The sequence below is a fragment of the Chenopodium album genome, chromosome 19, assembly GCF_948465745.1.
Source record: "Chenopodium album chromosome 19, dcCheAlbu1.1, whole genome shotgun sequence".
Classification (NCBI taxonomy): Eukaryota; Viridiplantae; Streptophyta; class Magnoliopsida; order Caryophyllales; family Amaranthaceae; genus Chenopodium; species Chenopodium album.
Genome location: NC_137852.1, coordinates 5,403,628 through 5,425,412, shown reverse-complemented (window position 1 = coordinate 5,425,412; position 21,785 = coordinate 5,403,628). Strand labels below are relative to the sequence as shown.

The 21,785-nt window shown below is 34.9% G+C and overlaps 1 protein-coding gene across 1 annotated transcript; it reads left to right on the top strand.

Moving 5' to 3' along the window:
• The first annotated feature begins 1,086 nt into the window (after positions 1–1,086).
• LOC145595344 (protease Do-like 7) lies at positions 1,087–19,158 on the top strand. The gene is made up of 24 exons (XM_081651737.1): positions 1,087–1,630; positions 1,759–1,829; positions 3,556–3,690; positions 4,563–4,621; positions 5,308–5,344; positions 6,366–6,491; positions 6,873–6,962; positions 7,922–7,987; positions 8,098–8,154; positions 8,234–8,299; positions 9,090–9,197; positions 9,585–9,665; positions 10,503–10,552; positions 10,732–10,897; positions 13,109–13,627; positions 14,108–14,290; positions 14,368–14,473; positions 14,913–15,083; positions 15,342–15,421; positions 15,495–15,722; positions 16,617–16,832; positions 16,960–17,117; positions 17,396–17,507; positions 18,435–19,158. The coding sequence occupies exons 1-24, from the start codon at positions 1,342–1,344 to the stop codon at positions 18,609–18,611; spliced, it is 3,351 nt and encodes a 1,116-aa protein (XP_081507863.1). The 5' UTR covers positions 1,087–1,341; the 3' UTR covers positions 18,612–19,158.
• Positions 19,159–21,785: the final 2,627 nt, after the last annotated feature.

The following is a 21,785-nucleotide window of genomic DNA, read 5'->3' as shown; positions in this document are numbered from 1 at the left end:
AAAGCTAAATTTAATTCAAGATATTAGTTGACAAAAAAACATAAACTGCGGTACTAGTTCATATATTGACTTAGAAACAAGGTTTTTTATTGATAATTTTGCCTTTAAATAAATGTTGTACTCCATACAATATTATCCATGACTGACTTAAGTATGACCGATAAATACAAGTACTATTTGTAAAAAAAATAAAAACAATACAAGTTCAAGAATAATAGTCTTGTTATGAAACAAATGAATTTTGTAAGACTAATAAAAATCACATGGTTTAATCGCTCTAAATCTTTTATTTACATATTTTTTTTATCTATCGTTTTTACCTCTCATTTAGGGTCTTATCTCAAGAAAAAAAAACAGGTTAAATTGTTAGTCAATTTACGATACATATTATGCATTAAAAAATATCACGGCTAATACAATTAATAATCAATTCTTTAGTATTAAAAACAAATCTCAAAATTTTAACAAATTCCGCCATTACAAGCATCCTATTTACACCTTCCCCCTATCATCAACACTAGTTAATCACTTATGAGAAAATGAAACAAAATATGAAGGACAATGAAATCACATTGATATATACATAAGCATCAAATAATTCTTAACCGAGTCATTAGATCAATCTAATCCAACATAATTGGATACAATGAAATCACATACCTAAGCATTAGCTGTTTCTGATCCGAGTCACTAGACCAATTTAATCCAGTATAATTGAATACAATAAAATCACATAAGCCTAAGCATTAGTTGTTTTCGATCCGAGTCACTAGACTAATCTAATCCAATATAATTGAATACAATGAAATCACATAGACCTAAGCATTAGCTGTTTCAATCCGAATATAATGAAATCATATAGACCTAAGCATTAGCTGTTTCAATCCAAATCACTAGACCAATCAATTATTCCAATATAATTGAATACAATGAAATCACGTCGACCTAAGCATTAGATGTCTCTAATCCGAATCACTATACCAATCCAATCCCATAAACATTTTCTTTCTCATGAGAAGTGCTCAATTAGCCTTCCATTTAGTTTAAAAAAAGACCCAAAAAAACATCGCCGGAAAACTTGCCGTGAAACCAAAGACTTTAGTCAACTTTCCGTTGAATCCAGTTTACTTCAAACTATAAATACAAGTACTGCTCTCTAAACCAAATCATCTTCCTCAAAAACACAACAAAAATATCATTTCTTCAACTCAGTCAGACTTTCTCACTTTCCATCTTCCTCATTTTCTCTCTCCTCTAAAACCCTAATTCCCAAATTCCTCCCAAATCATCCTCTGATTCCTCGATTAATCAATCAATTGATTGATCAAATTCGTCGGGAAAATGGGAGATCAACTGGAAAGATTAGGATCAGAGGGAGTTTCAGCTGGATTAGAATCGACAATTAAAAGTGAACTTTGTATGGAAATTGATCCTCCGATTAGTGAAAATACTGCAACTGCTGAAGATTGGAGGAAAGCACTCAACAACGTTGTACCTGCTGTTGTTGTTCTTCGTACTACTGCTTGTCGCGCTTTCGATACTGAATCTGCTAGTGCTGGTTATGCTACTGGTTTCGTCGTTGATAAACGTCGCGGAATTATTCTTACTAATCGTCATGTTGTTAAACCAGGTAATCTATTTTTTTTTTTCAAGAAAAAAAATTAGTTTATTTGATGATGATCAAGTTAATTTAGGGTGTAATTGTGTAATTATCAAATTAAGCTAATGTTGTTTTCCTTAATTGTTTTTAATTAACAGGGCCAGTGGTGGCGGAAGCAACGTTTTTGAATCGAGAAGAGATTCCTGTTTTTCCAGTATATAGAGATCCGGTGAGTGAACATTGTTGAGATTTTGCCTTTTTTTAGATTCTTGTGGTAAAGGAAGATTCTTATTTGTGGTATGTTCTTTCGTGAGTTAAAGGAAGATTCTTGTTGTTGGAAATATTTTTGTTTGATCATGTTGTTGTATTTGATTATAATGTTTCTTTTGATGATGGAATATGCGCCTTCCTGCATCGATTATTGCGTGTTTAACTTAATTAAATGGTGATTTGGCAATAAAGTTGAAACTGTTGTGTTAGAAATTTGTTGGGAAGGAATAGATTAGAAAGGGAGATAACTGCACTTTACAACATCACTAGTTAGTGAAAGGCTTAGAATTCCGTGCTGCGTGTGGTTGATACTTCTATACATTTGTGAATTTGTATAGCATATGGTTAGACCTGAGAATTTGTGTATGTGCTGATAAATGTGAATTTGATGGATATTTGATTGGTACTTGATAGTCATATTAAACACAGTTCCGTTTTCTCCAATGCCTGTGTTCTTTGCCCAAGCTACTCTGATCATGCTGGTTTAATTAAGAGAAGAACTATGCTTTGCTTTATTATTCGAAAAAATATTATGGAAAGTGAAGAGACTGCGAAAATAGCTCTATTATAATTTTGTAATATATCTTTAGGGGAGGTGTTTATACACTTCTGTCTAAACGTTTTGCAAGCATAGTTTGTCTTTGTCCTGAGCCAAGGCTGTGTTTGTCAAAGTCTCATCTAGGAATGATTTAAGAAGGCTCAGGTTCGGCTTGAAAAGCTGACAGACATATGGGAATCTGGACTCCTGGAATTCTTGTTTTGCTTGATCCCAACCAACTTAGCCGACTTTGAGTTTCCTTGTGGCCTTTTGAGGTTTCAAAGTCATATGTACCGATGATGTACGGTTTGGAGGGTGATCTGTAGTCTTTCAATAGCACCATGTCACCTCTAGATCTTTAAGTTTCACAATCAACTGCATGATTTTGTAGATAACAGTACAATGTAGACATTTGGTAGTAAGGTTTGGCTTGCTTTGATTCCACAGTCTAGGCTTTACCGCACAACACTGATTGTTGAGTTGTATGAGTATAGTGATGGCTTCATTGTATCACAGTAGCCCCAAGAGCCCAGTTCTTCTTTGCATCTCTGAGTCTTATAGTTCCTAGATTGTGATTTTACCGCATTTTAACCAGCCAATCCAACCTAATTTTGGAATTCCCATGTTGCAGGTAACCACATAATTTCATTCGCCCGCACAATCATATTGTATATAAAATTAATTTTAAATAGTTTCTAAAATTTCCCAAGGGGTCTCGATATTAGCAAAATAGGTAAAATATCCATGTTCGTTGTTTAATAGCCAAAATTCTCTTCATTTTGGAAGGGATCCCTAATTCCTTATTAAGTTGAGTTTAGCTTCTTCTTCTTCATTTTTTTTTTTTTTTTTTTTGGGAGGGGAGAAGTTTAGCTTTAGCTTTATTCATTTCTCTGTTTTAATTTTACACATTCTGAATGCCTTATTCTCCTGTTTGTAACATCTGAACCATCCTTGTAACGTTTGCATCGTTTTTGTTGCATTTGCTTGCTTTCATTGACTGATTTGTGGTGTTGGAGCTTGGAATAAATTTTATTGTTTGAGATGTATATTCTTTTCTTCATGTTTTATAACTACTTAGTCCATTGTAGTTGTTGATTTTCTGGTCTTGGTCATTTTGTTCATAACACTTGTACTCTTGTTGCTTTAGGTGCATGATTTTGGATTTTTTAGGTATGATCCACAACAGATCCGTTTTTTGAGCTATGAAGAGATACCTCTTGCCCCCGAGGCTGCTTCTGTTGGGCTTGAAATCAGGGTTGTCGGTAATGATAGTGGAGAGAAGGTAGCAGCATCTTATTTTTGATGTATTTCTTGATACTTTCAACTTCTGAAAAAGTACAAAGAGTATTGTTTGTGTTTCTCATGTTAGCAAATAGGACAAATACTTCATATAATTTTCTGTTGATTGCTACGGAGTATGTTGCAAGGTGGTTTTAACTCCTAATAATCTTCACTTTAAATTGTGGACCCTTGTAGACTTAGAATTCTTTATGCCCTGCTTCTGGTTTGATGCTAGAGGTTTTCTAATAATCTGTACTCCGTAGCGATGTTCACCCAAATTGTACGCAGAAAAGTTTGAAAACCTTTATTTATTAATTTAATTTTAACTCACAACACTCTTTGGAACCTGATTGCAGCCTCACTATGTGTATCATCTCATGAATGTTCTCATGTTTAGTTCATTTGGAGTGAATTAGTTCTCACGAAAGTTCTCTTGTTTAGTCTATTCTCCTAACCTTCTGTCTATGCATGTCCCTGTAAATTAGTTTTTTTTTTTTATTGTCTCTCCTTCTTATGCATGCAGTTACTATAAGTGCATATACCAATGTGCATGTCACCTTCATCATGCCAATAAGTGCCTTCTCACTCTTCTTATATATGTGAAATTCAAATAGATGTACAAATAGTCTATAAATAGGCAAATTATCATTTGACACAATCTTTTGCTATGAGTCTTAAGACATTCAATGGATTGTCATAGTGAGATGGTGGAAGTTAAGGCATCATCAAAGAGGGAGTAAGATAGTAGAACTTGTGCTTGGCTTGGCTTTTCTTTTGCGTATTGTACGTATCTGAATATCTGATTGATGGGGAGAACTGTTGCTCTTCCAATTTTTCATGATTGATAAATGTGCTATTTTTACACACTTGCAGGTGTCTATTTTGGCTGGAACTCTTGCACGTCTTGATAGAGATGCTCCTCACTACAAAAAGTACGTGTATATTAGCTGAAATGATTTCTTGTTGATACTCTTTCGATATGTTGGTCGTCAATTAATCCCCTTTGGAGGGATGGGCTGGAGGGAATACGGTGGTGTGGTTTAGGATTGTGTTTTGTTATGAGTAATCTTAGATTGGATTAGGATTGGGTTTTTTTTCCCCCTCACATGGCTATCTACTTATCTTGCAGATTGATTTATTTCTTATTCCCTGCTTACATCACGGATTAAATTTGTTTCCTGTGCCATCAAATTTTTCTTATTTTGACTTTTTTTTTTTTTTTTATTGATTATATGGCAGACTAAAATTCCCTTGTATCATCCCACATGGAATACTGTTTTGCGTGTACTCACTTTAACATATTTATATATATGTCCAGACATCAGGCTACTAGATAGCTTACTTGAGATGCGTGGATTTATTTTTTTTGTTTGTGTTTTTTTTGATGAGTTAGAGAAGAGGTTGATGATGGATACTTGCTTATTCATGCAGTTTTAGTTCAGTATTTTTTTTTACACTTGGCATCATCCAATATGTCTGTTTTTGAGTATTATTCAGTATACTATAGATAAATAAAATGCTCATCATCCCCCCTCCTCTCCCTTCAAACAAAATAATTTGTTTATGATTGGAATCGGCATGACAACTTATGTAATCTTGCTTGTTTTTTTGTTTGCAGGGATGGCTACAATGATTTTAACACATTTTACATGCAAGTAAGTGGGTTGTTCTACTTGGTGGTTACTAGAGCTTGCTTTGTTTTTCCTTTTAAGTTTGAAATTAACATTATAGAACATTAAATGTTGTTGAATTTTTTTTCCAATTGACCTTGGCTCATTTCTCTCTAAAGCCTTTACTGTACAAAGTAATCCTACGTGAGCATGTTTGGAGTTTAACAGATCTAATTGAGCCACTATTGGACAAACTTTGAATTATAATGGATTATATTAATCAAATGCTGCTTACTTATTGTATTTGATTTTCCTTTAAGCTTGAAGTTATCGTTAAATACCAATTTAAATTGCTGAAAGAGAAGCTTAATGCATTTCTAACAAGGGTTATACATATTTTCTACAAATAATATGGGTGTAAGGTGCTGGTAATCTGACCCCTCTTGTACGTGGAATGTAATAGGGTTGTTCCAATACACAGTGCCATTCTGTAACGGATTTTGGACACTCTGTTCGATGTAATGCTTTTCCATGATTTCTGAGACTGGTATTTTACCATGTTAGCCGTAATAATTGGGTATAAAGACTTGTGTATTGATTTATTTTATCTCATATATGATTAACTTAAACTCAAATTTAAGTCATTATAAGTTCTTAGAACCTTTATTCTACACAAAATGACTAGATAGGGTTTATGAATGTTTTTATGAAACTGGTTTTATAAATGTAAATAAAGTATTCTAAGCTATAATTTAAACATATTTTCTAGAGCTACTTGATTGCTATGGTACTCCGAATAATTCAGTTTTTTATGTACGAAAAAAAGTGTATGCTTTCGCTTTGTCTATTCACAACTAATGTCTGCAAAGCTTGTTGTAATATCCACTTTTATATATTATGCTCCCTTACCGCGCTCATGACGCATGACAGGTGGGAGCCTCATACTAAGGGTTGCTGGGTAATTGTATATATCATGACACACACTTTCTCTTTTGTTAACTAGTAATTAGAGATGTGCCAGAAGTTTCAGTTCCCTGTATTAAGATATTTTCTTTTTTTGTTGCAGGCGGCTTCAGGGACTAAGGGTGGTTCTAGTGGTTCCCCTGTTATAGATTGGCAAGGAAGGGCAGTTGCATTGAATGCTGGGAGCAAGTCATCAAGTGCATCAGCATTTTTCTTGCCCTTGGAACGAGTGAGTTATGATTGCAATAACATGACTGTTTTCTTGATATCCTACTTACATTTATTGCGAAGCGGAACTGAGCAATTTTCCATTAGAAAGAGCATGTCTAGTCTAAAAAGTCATGTTGGCTGCCATACATCAAATGTTTAGAAGGGAGCTGGAGTCTTGTTCAGCCAATATAAGCTTTGAGTGTATCTGGAACTATCGGTTGAGAATTGAATGTATATTCTGGGGTCAAGAATTGAATGTATATCCTGACAGTGGTTTTTCTAAGCCGACTTGATATCTGTTAAATTCTCTTCAGTTTGTCCCTTGAGTTATTGCTTTCTTCCATGTAAATACATTGCATTTCACCATGTAGTTTTAAGTGCTGGAATTTCTGTTTTGCAGGTTGTCAGAGCGCTAAGATACCTTCAGAATGGCAGAGACATGTCTGCAGATAAATGGCCTGCTGTTACCATCCCCTGTGGTACGCTTCAGGTTTGTTAATGATTTTCCTACGTAGGGCTGGCTTAATTACATTTACAAGTTTATGTTTGAGACTGAGTTTTGCAAGTGTATATGTTTTTAGTGGTCTTCTGTGTGAATTTTAAGTTTTAACCCTGCCTGAAAGAATCATTTTGCAGGCTTAGGCTATTTTTAATATAATTCTCTTTTTGTGTAAAAATAAAACAATAAATGAATGTAACTTTTCGAGTTAAGGGTCAAAGTAGTAAAGCAACACTAAAATGATAAATAGATTTAAGAAAAAAAAAAAAATATGCTTATGTTAATAACAAAATGTCACAAATCAATTCTTCCTCGAGCTTCCTTTTGTGAAGTGATGGTCCTTCTGAGTTGTGATCCTAGATCAAGCTTATAGCTTACAGTGATGTTGTGAACCAAATCATGAAGTGACCTCCAGAATTTGTCCAAACAATATCTAGGATACACAAAGGAGTATTAGTGCTTTTGAAGAGTCGTGATGATCTTAATTGGCCAATTATGTATCTGACAGTGACATAGATTTACGTTGTATTTTGTTACTGGATGAACACTTAAACAGTAAAATTGACATTCATAAAATGTTGGATTTTCATTCTTTGAGAGACTTTTTGTGGTCTACCATCGCTTCTCGTATCATCATATGTTTAAAATCCCACTAGATGGCTGTTAGCATGTTTTGTGGACTGTGGTGGTGGATCCGTCAAAGGTTTATGTACTTGCTTTATTTTTTAGATGAAAAGAACTTTATGTGATTTTATCTGAAGAACTCAATTTAGTTTTGAGCTCAATAGGTGGACATAAAGAGCTTGATTAAGCTACTACTAAGCTGAATTTAAAATTATTGAATCTGAGACAAACAAGCTTTAATTATACTTATTTAGCCTTGTTTTAAAATCCATTATCTCTTTTATTTCAATTATTTATTTTGATGAGACTTTATTATGGTTTTGTAGATGACATTTGTTCACAAAGGTTTTGACGAAACATTTCGACTTGGTCTGCAAAGAGATACAGAACTGGTATTTAATGGGTCTGAATGTCTATTTTTTTTTCTGTCAGAGACATGTGTGTATCCTTTATGACTTTTTCAAGTTATAAATATACTAACTTCATGCAATGCATTAAGTAGATGGTGCGGAATGCATCTCCATCAGGGGAAACTGGAATGCTAGTTGTTGATTCAGTGGTGAGTATGCTATTTTATAGTAGAAAAGAATTCATTAAAATTGAAAGTTATGTTAATTACTCCCTATTTCTTATTACAGGTTCCAGGTGGACCAGCTTATAAGCATTTGGAAACTGGTGATGTTCTTGTTCGTATTAATGGTGAAGTAAGTCATTAGAATCTAGCAAATTTAGCATTTGGTTTATTCAAGGATTGGTTCTAGATAGTTTGAGCTAAAGACTTATGCATTGTCATTTATGATTCAATAATACTTCCTCGTTTTTTTTTTTAGTTTACACATTTTGACTTTGTGTACTATTCACATAACTTACTTTGACTTCCTTTTGTGATTTAGTGTTAACTTTTAAGAAAAAACATTATCATGTGGGATCTTGTTAGATTTGTCTTTTTTTTTTTTTTTCTTCTTCAATATCAAAATTTCTTTAATTTTTGCTAATATATAATTAAAGAGATTTACATTTAAAAGTATGCGTTGGCAAACGTGCCTAAATGAAGTGGAGGAAGTTTATCATTTCTGGAATCCTCTTACTCACAGCTTGCTTTATGGCTTAGTGAATGAGATCTGGGTTGGTAGTTTTGTATGTTCTTATAAGGGGGTAACGTCTCCAGTAATGCTGTCTTTAAATGATTTGGAATACTGCATTCTACTGGTGTTCATCCTTGGTTAATGATGCATAAGTCTATTTCTCTTCTGCCATGACTTGACCAACAATTGTCTTACATAGTGTTTTCTAGGTCCAACCTTTTCTCTGTACAGTGTGGAAGCATGCCTGATAGCACGTAAATTAGAAAAGTAGGAGGCTGCTTTTTCAAGCTGCCCCTTTCTGGTGATCATGAGTTTATAGATGTTTATTTGGTAATCAGTTCTTCCAAGCACGGCATAGCTTGGCCTGCATCTAGTATAACTGACCCACGAGTCAATTTCTCTAATGCAGGTTATGACTCAGTTCCTCAAACTGGAGACTTTGTTAGATGATAGTGTAAGCCAGAATATCAAATTGGAGATAGAAAGAGGTGGGACTCCAATGACAGTAGACTTGACGGTGAGTTCACAGTTCTTAGCTCTTCCAGATGGACCTTATTTTAATTTTTAACATGCTTTTGGTTTGCAGAATTGCATACAGGATATTGATTTATTGTAATGAAAGAAAATGTCAGTGACTTTTAATATTGTATAAGTGGGTCACAAAATTATTTTTTCCCACAATGTGAATATGTTAAGGTTTTTTATTCCACAGTTGCTGATTAATCTGAATGAGTTAAGTGGTTTCATTCTTTGGTTCTATGTCACATAATATTTACACATTGTTTTGCGTGCTGCTTTGTTATATTGATGCTTTTTTTTTCATTGACCTGTTCCAGATTGAACAATTTTAATACAACTATTATCTTTATATATATCATGGTTTCTCTTATCAATGATGGTCCAGGTTCAAGATTTGCACTCTATTACCCCAGACAACTTTCTTGAAGTCAGTGGTGGTGTGATTCATTCTCTGTCCTACCAGCAGGTTTGCCCTTGCCCTCCCCTCTTTGAATGAGCCTTTGGTCATTTTTTATTTAAATTTGTTTTCTTTTTATTATGGTGTCTGATTGCTCATCTATGTAGTCAAGCGCTTCTGGAAGTGTAGCGTAAGTTTTCTTATTTTGGTTGGCTAGGTGCCTATTGTGTAGCCAAGTACAAGTTATCCGAACATTAGAAGTGTACTTTTTGCAGTCTGAGAATTTCCTTAAAAGTGTTAACCATTCAATTTTATTGTTTGCAAATGAATCTATAATTAAGACTTTATTCTGGTTGTTGACCTTGTATATTTGAATTGCTCTTGCTATTCTGATAACGTATTCTTCATGCCAATCTAATTGTGATACTTATTTTCTCTTCTCCGTCTCTTTCCCTCCTTGGATGTAAGACGATCTTGTGATTGCTTGGATGGCATTTTGTTCTGACTTATTTTACTGAATATGCTGTGCATATTTAAGTTTTTTTCGTCTGTTTGGGTTAAGCTTTTCTGTTAACTCATGTTTCCTGTTGAATCTTTATTGTATTATGCCTTTTTATCTTGACCATCCGTGCAGTTATATCGAGATGATAAGTTATTACTGTCAAATGATTTAGCACAGCGAAAATTATATTTTCTGATCTTTTGTGAGAGAATATTCTTTTCAATACTGACTTGGTATTATTCATTTGGTGCCTTTATGAAATACCTTTGGGTGTCAGCAACCATATGAAAAATACTGTTCATGTCATTGTCTCCCTCTGACTTGAGTGTTGTACATCTTTGTCTCTTCTAATTTAGATTTAAATTCTGAAGGTTGATTTTTTAATCCGTTAAATTCTTTTGCAGGCTCGAAATTTCCGGTTCACCTGTGGTCTTGTTTATGTTGCTGAGCCTGGGTGAGCCTCTTTCATCAAATTATTAGAATAAAGGATTGGTTAGTGTTATCTCCGTAGGCAGATGTTTATAGTGGTGTCAGCAAATTGCATGGTCTTCCTTCATCTTTGGCAACACATGTTGACATTATAACTTGCTTACGAGTATGATTAAGCCTTTTCTCCTTGTTTGTCAATACCAGATACATGCTGTTTAGAGCTGGCGTACCTCGCCATGCCATCATAAAGAAGTTTGCCGGGGAGGAGATATCTTGCCTTGAGGAGCTGATCTCGGTCCTTTCTAAGTTATCTAGGGGTATGCGTGTTCCTCTGGAATATATAACATATGTCGATCGGCATCGAAGGAAGGTAAGGGCTTTTTGTAGCTATTATGTTTTTTAGTCTCCTAAATGCTACAAATTAATTCGATAATGATCCTGCATTCCTGATGTTTATTATATATGTTTGTTTACATTAGCTGCACTACATACTCTTCTATCACGTTTCGAAGTGTCCATGTACTGATTATAGAATATGGGTACTGGATAATATTTGCCTAGGGCTGTTTGTTTGTGAGGCTAAATAGATAACACATCTTAGTAATTTAGTGTAGGAAAGCTTCAAATATCTTCCTACATGTGGGGTATTGTCCAATACCTATCCTTTTTGTAGCTTGCTGATTCAAATTTCCCCAAGGTGTAAAGGACTGTACATATTGGTTGGACTATTGGACACTGTTGTTGTAGACCCAATCCATCCAATACAGGACTGATCTGAAACCTTATATGAACATCTTTCTCTATATGTGATCATTACAGCCATTGGAACCCTAACCACAAGTCCACAATATGATTACATAGATTTTCATGCTGTTCTAGCTCTGCTGCTGACATTAAATACCCACATGCTTAAATGTCAGTGAATAACGGAATACTGATTGTTAATATCAGAAATCATGTGTTCTTTTATGTGGATTTTAGTTTTGAATTTGTTTCAGTCTTGTATGATTGTTTGGAATATGCGTGTTAAGTAGTTGTGTTGAGAACAAGTTTGGTGTTTCTCTGTTCATGGTACTTGCATTTGAGCTCAGGTTGAGTCTGAATCTTTTTCAAACTTAAATTTTAAAATTCAACTGGAGTTTGAAATTCTCTTTTACGTTATAGCAATGTCATAACTAAAGTATTTGCTTTTTCTATTGAGTTTTGCAGCAGTATTGCACAGATCCTTCATATCAGTTTTAAGTTGGATTTTTGAACATTTAAAAAAAAAAAAAAATTGTTAAAAAATATCTAGAATATGCTCACAAGCTTCTCTTGTTGAGCTTAGTTATGCTGAAATAAAAATATCAAGTCCAGCTCGAAAAGTTATTGAGTCAATTGGGCTCTTCTATATCCCTATAAAAAGGCACATATACAAAGTACACATAGTTCAAGCTGTCCCAGTAAGCAAAGATATCTTGCTGAAAATTTTATTTTGAGAGAATTTTTGCTCATGGGACACAGGGACAGAATAGCTAATTTTGTTGGATTTATGATTAGCGCACCACCTTATGAAAAGGCTGCCTAAAGATTTTTACCTATTGTGAAATATGGATTAGTATTCTGATTGACAAATTCCTATGTTATTCTTGGTGTTTTTAATTTTGAGTGTAAAATTTATCATTTTCTGCTTGTGAGAGGCTTCTGTCTTTAATCATACTATTATTTTTGAATTGACACATGGGTGTAAAATGTAATGCCTACCTTTTCCCTACTTGTCTTCACTGGTTATGGCCTTATGGGTCTTACTATCCTTATTTGGACCTTCACAACTTCAAGCAACAGCCAACAGAATAAGACTAATTTTTTGTTTTGGCTTTTTTTTTTTGGTAAACAACTACACGTAGAATCTCATCACATTATATAGCAGTTAGTTGATAGATGCAAATCCAAGAATACCATAGGAGAGCATGCGGTTTGTGTTGCTTCATACCTCATACAATAATTTTGGTTATTACATGGAGTGAGGTGGATAATTATGTTTGTGACAAGTGTTGGTTATGGTCAAAATCCTAGAATCATATTGTAGATTTGTCAGTGTATAAAAGGGGCGCTGAGGCACAAGGCGACATGGACCATTTACCTTTTAGTCTAGCGAAGCGCTTTTGGTGAGAGAATTTATTTATTTTTATTTAGTATATTTTCTATTAAGTGCACCTCAATTCACTAAGGTGCACCTAAGGCACAGGGATTTTCTATCGCCTTGATACACCTTGAGCCTTTTTATACATCACACTCTGTAAGCTAATTGCCTGCCTGGCGATTCCTTTCTGCTGGGATCTTTCTCTTGTATGATAGAGATGACCATAAGACCTTTTTTTACTGTTGTACTGCTAGTATTGTAATGCATGTCTCATAATATTTTGGTTTTTGCTTTATTATTTCATATTTGTCTTTTATTATTGGTCTTCTTACCCCCCTTTGTTCTCTCATGTATGCAGTAACTTCTACTATTGAGACAGGCTTCTATCAGCATTTTATAATTTTTGCTGTCATGTGAAATGGGTAATTAGTAACTTAATTAACTTTATATTTTATGCAGTCTGTCTTGGTTACTGTAGATCGGCATGAATGGTATGCCTTTCCTCGAAGATATATACGTGATGATAGTACTGGTCTATGGATAGTTAAGCCTGCCCTACCATCAGAGTCTCCACTGCTATCATCTGGTATCAATCAAGTCAATGGTGACGCTAGCAATGAAGCAGTGACATCAGATATCAGAGGGGTTTGTGTAATGGACTATACGCATCAAGATAATCACCAAAAGCTGGCTGACGGTACTGCTATCATGGAGACTAATAGTGATCATACCTCTGAAGATGCTAACTCTCGGGATGAATCTGATGCTGGAAGCAAGAAGCGAAAGGTGGAAGAATGCTCATCTGCTGATGGTATTGCTAATACTGATGGTTTGTTGTGTGAACCTAGAGAAGAAAACGTGGCGGACTTGGGAATTTCTGAAAATCCTATCCCAAGGGATCACCAAGGTGCAACAGCTGCCGTATCCAATGCTTCAGTTGCTGAACGTGTGATAGAGCCAACCCTTGTTATGTTTGAGGTACTTTTTTGTGAGTGTTCCATTGTATCATATATGCTGAGGATGTTCTACTGTTTGTCATCTGCTATAGTAGATTCATTTCTTTCATGCTCGACCATCTTTTTTTTTCCTTCTTTTTGTTTGCTTAAGCTACATCCATTAGCTGATGACCTTGAAGGAGGGGGATCTGATAATGGTATACTCTGGGAAGATGGGGCTTGGATGTTGGTTATTGTTCTTTTTGTCCACCTGCTTTGGTCTAGAGATATTCTGGTTGGTTTTTAGCTATTTGCTGATCTGTTTGCTTAGTTATGTCTTTTCTGAAAAATTGTCACACCTTTATTTTGCTGTAGTTTTGGCTTAGAGACCCCTTAATATTCTTGGACTAGGTGCTTCTTTGCCTTGCAACATGGAGTTTTTTGTTTAGATGTTTTTATACCTTGATTGCATGTTATTTTGAGCTGTGCAAGATATCGTTTTCATCCATTTCGTGATTTTCAGGTTCATGTGCCACCATCATGTATGCTTGATGGTGTACATTCCCAACATTTCTTTGGGACTGGTGTTATTATCCATCATTCACAGCACATGGGATTAGTTGTGGTTGACAAGAACACGGTTGCAATATCTGCATCTGATATCATGCTATCATTTGCCGCATTTCCTATTGAAATTCCGGGGGAGGTAACTTAGTTTGCTCTTACTACCCATACTTTAAAGTTACTGCAACTTCTCTTGCTAAAATTTATGTCATTTTGTAGGTAGTTTTTCTACACCCTGTACACAATTATGCTCTTGTTGCATATGATCCTTCTGCTCTTGGTGCTGCTGGTGCAGCAGTAGTCCGTGCTGCTGAGCTACTTCCAGGTTAGTTTGCAGCATGATTATATGAGCTTTGTTCCACTCCTATTTGGGTTGTATTACCTTTTAACTTTTAACCTTGTTGAAAAAATAGTTGAATTCTTATCGGTCTGATTGACTGGGTGCCAAATTAAGCATGTCGTGAATTCCTGGAAATTAGCTTGTTTATGCATGAGGTCATTTCTGGCGGTTGCATAATGTTTTTTTGGAGTTTTTCATCCAGGTTGCTGTCATATGTACAATTTCCATTTTGGCCATTATTTCAAGAGTTGATGCATGCTAGCTATTGAATGCTAGATGTTGCATCAGTGCATGCAGAGGGTTCTAAAATTAAAAACATTTTGTCTTATGTCTATGATATCAGAGTATTAGATGATGTATTTTGAAAAGCATTGCTCCAGTGCATAAAATATCTATATTTATTTATTTATTTTATTTTGGTCAGAACCTGCATTACGACGAGGTGATTCTGTATACCTTGTTGGGTTGAGCAGAAGTCTTCAAGCTACCTCACGTAAATCCATTGTCACCAACCCTTGTGCTGCATTAAATATCGGATCAGCTGACTGTCCACGTTATCGAGCCATGAATATGGAGGTTGTTGAGCTTGACACAGGTATATTGGTTGCCTAGATTCATTTTTATATGATCTTACCCTGATTCTAATGCCTCCTCCCCTCATCCCATAAAGTACTTCCTCAGTTCCTTTTTTTTTTTTTCTTTTTGCCTTTTTAAACCCTTAAAAAGTGTTCCATATTGAAGTGGAGTGATAATTATAAAAGGAGGGAAGTATAAAAACAGTAAAAAGGTTAACTTTTTTTTTGCCATGTTTGACATTCTGAAATTTTGCAATTGATTTTTATTGTTTATTCAGATTTTGGCAGTACATTCTCTGGTGTCTTGACTGATGAACAGGGTAGGGTCCAAGCAATATGGGGGAGCTTTTCAACTCAGGTATTGCTCTCTCTTCAGCTACTTGAATCTACATAGCATGGCTGGTGCTGACATATTATATTTTCTTTTGCAGTTGAAATATGGAGGCAGCTCATCAGAAGATCATCAATTTGTCAGAGGTATACCAATTTATACCATCAGTCAAGTCCTTGACAAAATTTTGTCTGGTGCAAATGGTCCACCTCTTCTTATTAATGGCATTAAAAGGCCCATGCCACTTGTCAGAATACTGGAGGTGGAACTCTACCCTACCTTACTATCAAAGGCAAGAAGTTTTGGCCTGAGCGATAATTGGATCCAAGTATGTATCTCTCTGATATTAGTTTCTCTTTCAATTTTTTTTATTAACTTTATAAGTAATGCCATATGGCCAATATCATGTGATACAGGGGTTTTGGTTGTACAATTTTTTTAATTAAGTTTATAAGTCTTCGGGTGGATTTGGTTGATCTTATTGTTATTATCTATTGATGTTTAAAAAATCATTTTTATGGTTTTGGATGTAAATTTCTTGCATTATTGCAGGAAGACCATTATATTCGTGAAATATACTGTTTTTTTTTTTCTGTGCTCGGAACAAGCAAACAGTTTCTTTGTAATGTTGTGTATATCCTTCCTCCATAAGCCTGCTTAGGGTATACCCTATTTTGAAACATTGGGGTTATGTTGATTTAAATGTTGACATGTTTGCTAATTATCTTATGAACATAAGAGGAAGCATGCTGCTTATAGTAATGATAAATTTTGCTAGCCATTTTAATCTGTATTATACGTAACTTTTCTTCTAATTTTTAAGTTCCTATTCGGTTGGGGAGCATCTGGTGATCGCTATTGTAGTTGTTAACTTGCTATTGCACAACTGTATGTGAGTGCTGGGTGAAGTGTTATGTGTGTGCACGCTTGTGTGTGTGTGTGTGTTGTTGTTGTTGTTTTGACTTTTGAAGGACTATTCTGGAATGCATAGAATATTATCTGATAGTTCATTTTGGAAATTTCCATAAATGAATGACCCCTCCTGCAGTGGGAACAATTTAAGGGTGGTGGTAGTTGTCTCACAATAATTCTCCTGATTGATAATGTTGCCTTCATGTTCTTTATTGATTACCTGTTTTCTCCATTTTTCTTTTGGCATTAAAACTTATTACAATTTATATGAATTGGGAACATGATTTCCCGGTTTTTTTTTTTCCTTCAGGCTCTTGTTAAGAAAGACCCTTTGAGGCGCCAAGTGTTGCGTGTCAAAGGTTGCTTGGCTGGATCAAGAGCTGAGAATATTTTGGAACAAGGTGACATGGTTTTGGCAATCAATAAAGAGCCTGTGACTTGCTTTCGTGACATAGAAAATGCTTGCCAAGATTTAGACAAGTATGATAAGATTAATGGGACGCTCCAGATGACCATCTTTCGCCAGGTTATTAATTGAAATCAAAAACGTTTTTAATTATCTCTAATTCCTTGGTTGTGCATATCTCATGTATCGCAATAAAAATAGAATACTGTTCTCTTATTTGAATTTTCTAATCTGGATGGTCCTGCAGGGGCGTGAATTGGAAGTAGTAGTAGGAACTGATATTAGAGATGGTATCGGTACAGTTCGTGTTGTAAATTGGTGTGGGTGCATAGTTCAGGATCCTCATCCTGCAGTACGGGCCCTTGGGTTTCTTCCTGAAGAAGGCCATGGTGTTTTTGTAGCAAGGTAATTCACTAATCAGTGATTAATATTGCTGCATGTTGCTTGTGACATAGTTTTGGGGATAAAATTCAGCCTTTCTTTTCATTTAGAAATTTAGCTTGATTGCAGAAGAGAGGATCTTGCCTGGCCTATAAATTCTCATTAATCTACTATAAACTAAACCATGACGACCTGGTTATGCTTAGGGTGATAAGTGAGCGTCCATTTTTTCTTTCTTGTGACTGATTTTATTAGAAGTTCTTGTAATCTTAAGAAATTACATTTATCTTGTTATTTTTTAGGTGGTGTCATGGAAGTCCAGCGCATAGATATGGTTTGTATGCTCTTCAATGGATAGTGGAAGTGAATGGAAAACCTACCCCTGATCTGGATGCTTTTGTTAGTGTGACGAAGGTATACTGACTTTTTATTATCATTAATCTGTCTTTACAGTTGACCCAAATACTTAAGTTAATAACACTTTGAACATTCATCATCTTCCTCCTAGTATTCATGTGAAAGAGCAAGGTAATTAAGATGTCAGAAATTAAACAATGTTGATGAATTTGCTGAGTTTTTTTTGGAGTATTTTATGTGGAGGCTAACTAGTTTGATGCATTTTAGGGATTTAAGTCATTACATATTCTTTTGGGTTCGGCTGAAACAAAACTGGCTTGGGTTGTCAGTCCACTTTGTGATGTGCCTTCTTTTACTTTGGGACTGGAGTGCCATGCCAATTTAGCATGTGTGTCCTCGTAATGTATTCCCTTCTCGAATAATTATAAACTTTAAACTTATAAGATCTATTGGTTCTGCCTTTATCCCTTGTCTCATTATTGCCTTCTTTAGGTCTCAGAGAGGGGTTGGTGTGTGGCAAACCTAATTTAATTGCTTAATTCCCCTAGTCACCTAGTCTCCTTCCCTTCGAATTATCTACCATCTTGATTGCCTGCAAATTTGGGGCTTCTTCTTGTCTGATAAAAGCTTCCCACAATCCATGTACTTAATTTGTAAGTGCTAAAAATGGTATCTTTTTAAAATAAAGCCACATAAAATTATAGATTACTGGGTAAATAGAGCTTCTAGAGGGCACATAAACATGACCATATATAGTTCAAAGGAGTATGAAGCTGAATGTTCTCAAGTCATATAATGTATTGATTCAGTACTGTTGCAACATAATATATAACCTTGATGTAACCTACTAACCTATCCCAAGAAAATAATAAAAGGATTAATCATTTGTTATTAAGTTTCCTATAGATTTTTCTAGGAATCCACCCCCTCCCCCCTCCCTGTACAAAGTACTACAAATTTAAATTTTCTTTGTTCAACAAGCAGGAATTAGTGCATGGAGATTATGCACGTGTGAAGACAGTCCATTTGAATGGGAAGCCCCGGGTACTGACATTGAAGCAAGATTTGCATTACTGGCCTACTTGGGAGCTAAGGTTTGATTCAAACACCGCACTGTGGTATAGAAATACAATCAAGGCATTGGATACCGCTGTGGCATGAGTTGTTCCATCTACTGGCAAGTTCCTTTGGTAAGTGACTTCCAAAATTTGTGAAATTATCTGGCCCTTTGATGGTACATACCTCATTGAACATTGTTTACGGAGCCGCTTCAATATAGTCGCTCTGCAGTGAAGAGTTCTGAGATTAGTCATGCAGTTTGGATTCTATTTACGGATGAGGGGCTGTTTTTAATTTTCATTTTTTTAAAGAGGGGGGAGGGGAGATTTTAAAGATTATTCACAATCTTGCATGTTTCGAAAGCTGGTCGATCCATGTAGAAGGGATAGGAATTTCCTAGATGTACTTTATATTTAATGTGAGGGGGGCCTATGTCTATATCATGATTTTTCATCAACGAGGAGGTAGCTAAGTATATGTAGGGATTGCAACGATATGTACTTGTGCTGAAAGAACTCTATTGAAATTTAATACTCATGCTGAAAGACTTCTTTGGTTATGTTAGTGTCGTCTTCTCTCTTTTGCTTCATACTTGTATTATACTCTGTACTGTACAATATGTTTCTTAATCAATTTTGCTTTAATTTCCTCTCTTGCTTTCATTTTCGATTTGATAGTTGTTTGTCTATATATAGCTTATGGCGCTTCTCTGAAAAAGGGATTCAGATTAGATTTTACAGTATACATTGAGCTCAGCTCTTTCAAGTCACGATGTGGTTAATGCGGTCTGTCATAAGATTAATTAGTTTTTAGCATTAAGGTATAATTAATAGAGAACACTTTCATTAATTATAACTATTTCTGCCAAACTTAGTTGTTGGAAGGTTCTCAATCTCCTCAAGAGTGTGGGAGTAAGTATATTGAATTGAACTAATTAATAGAAAATCGTTTTGAAGTTGAAACGATAGCTAGCACACCATAGTTTAGTATAGTCTTGGTTCAAAATTCCGACCATGTTATTGCCCTTAAGCTATGATTTTTTTTTTTTTTTCTTTCTTTCTTCGGGGTGTGATGAAGCTAGTTGCACGAAGATCATGCAAAAGTCTTAATGAATGCATTGTGCTATAAACAATTTGGTTAATTAGGAAAGGTTCTTGTATCATTATGTAGGGTATGAGTCATTAGTATCAAACTATCAATTGAGAGTTGCAAAGGATAGATATGTAGGGAGCTAGGAAGCATATTTACCAAAAGTTTCACTGTGTGGTAGAGAAACAAAGATTGCCAAAAGGGAGTTTTGCTATAGTTCTTTGGTTAGTTAATTCTGAGCCATTTTTTCTATCTTACATTGTTGGGAATATGCTGATCCAACGGAGTATATTTGATGCAACTACTTTATCTATAATGTATAGGAAGTAGTAACATTATTCAAATATGTAGACCAAATTGATGTAAAGGATGTCTTGTTGACAACTTTAAAAATATGAAAAAAAAAAAAAAAAAAAATTGTTGCTTTAAAATGACACTTCAGCTAACAAAGCTACTTTTCTGCTACAAATATATTCTGGACCCCATGATTAAATAAAATTATTGACACTGCTAATTACAGTACATGAGTAAACAATCAACCATCACTTGTTATATTTGGACCTTGAAAACTTGTATTTGTACAGCATTGTTGTTAAGACTTGACTTATCATTCATTCAAATACAAGTAGTTTTTAGAACTGAATATAATTTGTTCTTTTGTCTTTAATATGGGTCGGAGTATTTTTTCAGAATGGGAAAAAGAAAATGATAATATTAAGATCATTTTCAAACGAATAAAAATGCGTAGAACTTTTAGAAATGGATATAGCATATATGAGGAGATAAATTTTGCTATTTTGTATTGCTTGTCGAGGGTGTTAATAAGGAACTCTCATTACATGATCAATACAAACTTGAATTCATAAATACATCAACAAAACTTTGAATGACCAAATGAGATGATTAATTATCATTTCACCACATGTTATTCCATTAGTTTTATGACTTATTCTGCTGATTAGGTATAATAAAGTCATAGCATTATATATTGATTTAATTCAAGTACATAAAAAAAAAATTAAAAAAAAAAAAAGGCTAGAAAAGAATAAAACTAATCACATCAATTACAGATACCTTAAGCCTTTTTCACACTTAAGCTTCACTCAAAGTGTGATCCTTTTATGATCATCTCCAACCAAGAAATGCAACTGGTGAAAACAACAACAAAACTGACCATAAACTACCTAGTAACTGAAACTGGTTTACCATATTCATAGTTGCTGATGAAGATATGTCTTGAGGTGAAGGTGGTGGGTTTTTGAAGTAGTAAGGAAAATAAGGCAAAATTGGGTTAGGAGGTGGTGGAGCATTGCCATATGGAAACATTGATCCACTAGGAGGAGGGTAATAGCCATAACTTGGCGGTCCCGGGGTGTATCCTCCTGATGATGGTGGTGGAGGGGAGTAGTAGTATTGTCCCGACGAAGACGGTGGTGGTGGCGACGAGTAGTCGTAGGAGGGGGTCACCGGTGGCGCAGGTGGTGGTGGGCAGTTTGATGAGGAGGGGGTGGTTGTGGGTGGTTTAGGTGGCGGTTGGAGGTCCGGTGTTGGTGTGGACTCCCCGCCGCCTGCTGTGGGTGGTGGTAGACAAGGGTAAGGGCATACATAATCTTGTAATGACTTTTGTGGCAATATTGTTATTAATATTAAGATGATCAAAATGTAAGGAAATGTTTTGGAAGAAATATTTATTGTTGGTGTATTGGTCATATAACTCATATTGTATGAAGAAATATGAGCAAAGAAAGTGAGGATTAAGATTGAATGGTAAGGAAAAGAAGAAATATAAGAAGATGAAAAGAGTTGGTGGAATTTAGGAAGTGAAAGCCGCCTATAAGGGAAGGTAGTGGACCAATATATGTAGGGTACCCCGGAAAAGATAGGACATTAATCACATTATATTATGGGTGGGAGAAGTGAATTATTATTTGGAAACTTTGAAAGCAACATTGATATGTATATAATGTATTATAACAATTTTCAATTGTCAATAACTTTTTATGTAAAAATTAGGATAGCTTTACTTTGTTTTTTATCTTCTCTTTTTTACTTTTGTAGGTTCATTTTTAAAAGTGAAGATATAAAAAAATTCTTGTAGTGATGACTTTGTGGTAACTACTCTTAGTGTACATAATTGATTTGATTACACTTGGACTAATTATGTTTTATATATCTATAATTGGCGTA

What these genes read in the sequence shown, in the direction of transcription:
- LOC145595344 (XM_081651737.1), top strand. Translation starts at nt 1,342, where the DNA reads ATGGGAGATCAACTGGAAAGATTAGGATCAGAGGGAGTTTCAGCTGGA. An exon ending in TTAACACATTTTACATGCAA is followed by an intron (nt 5,345 to 6,365) that starts GTAAGTGGGTTG and finishes TTTTTGTTGCAG; the next exon opens with GCGGCTTCAGGGACTAAGGG. An exon ending in TCCCCTGTGGTACGCTTCAG is followed by an intron (nt 6,963 to 7,921) that starts GTTTGTTAATGA and finishes ATGGTTTTGTAG; the next exon opens with ATGACATTTGTTCACAAAGG.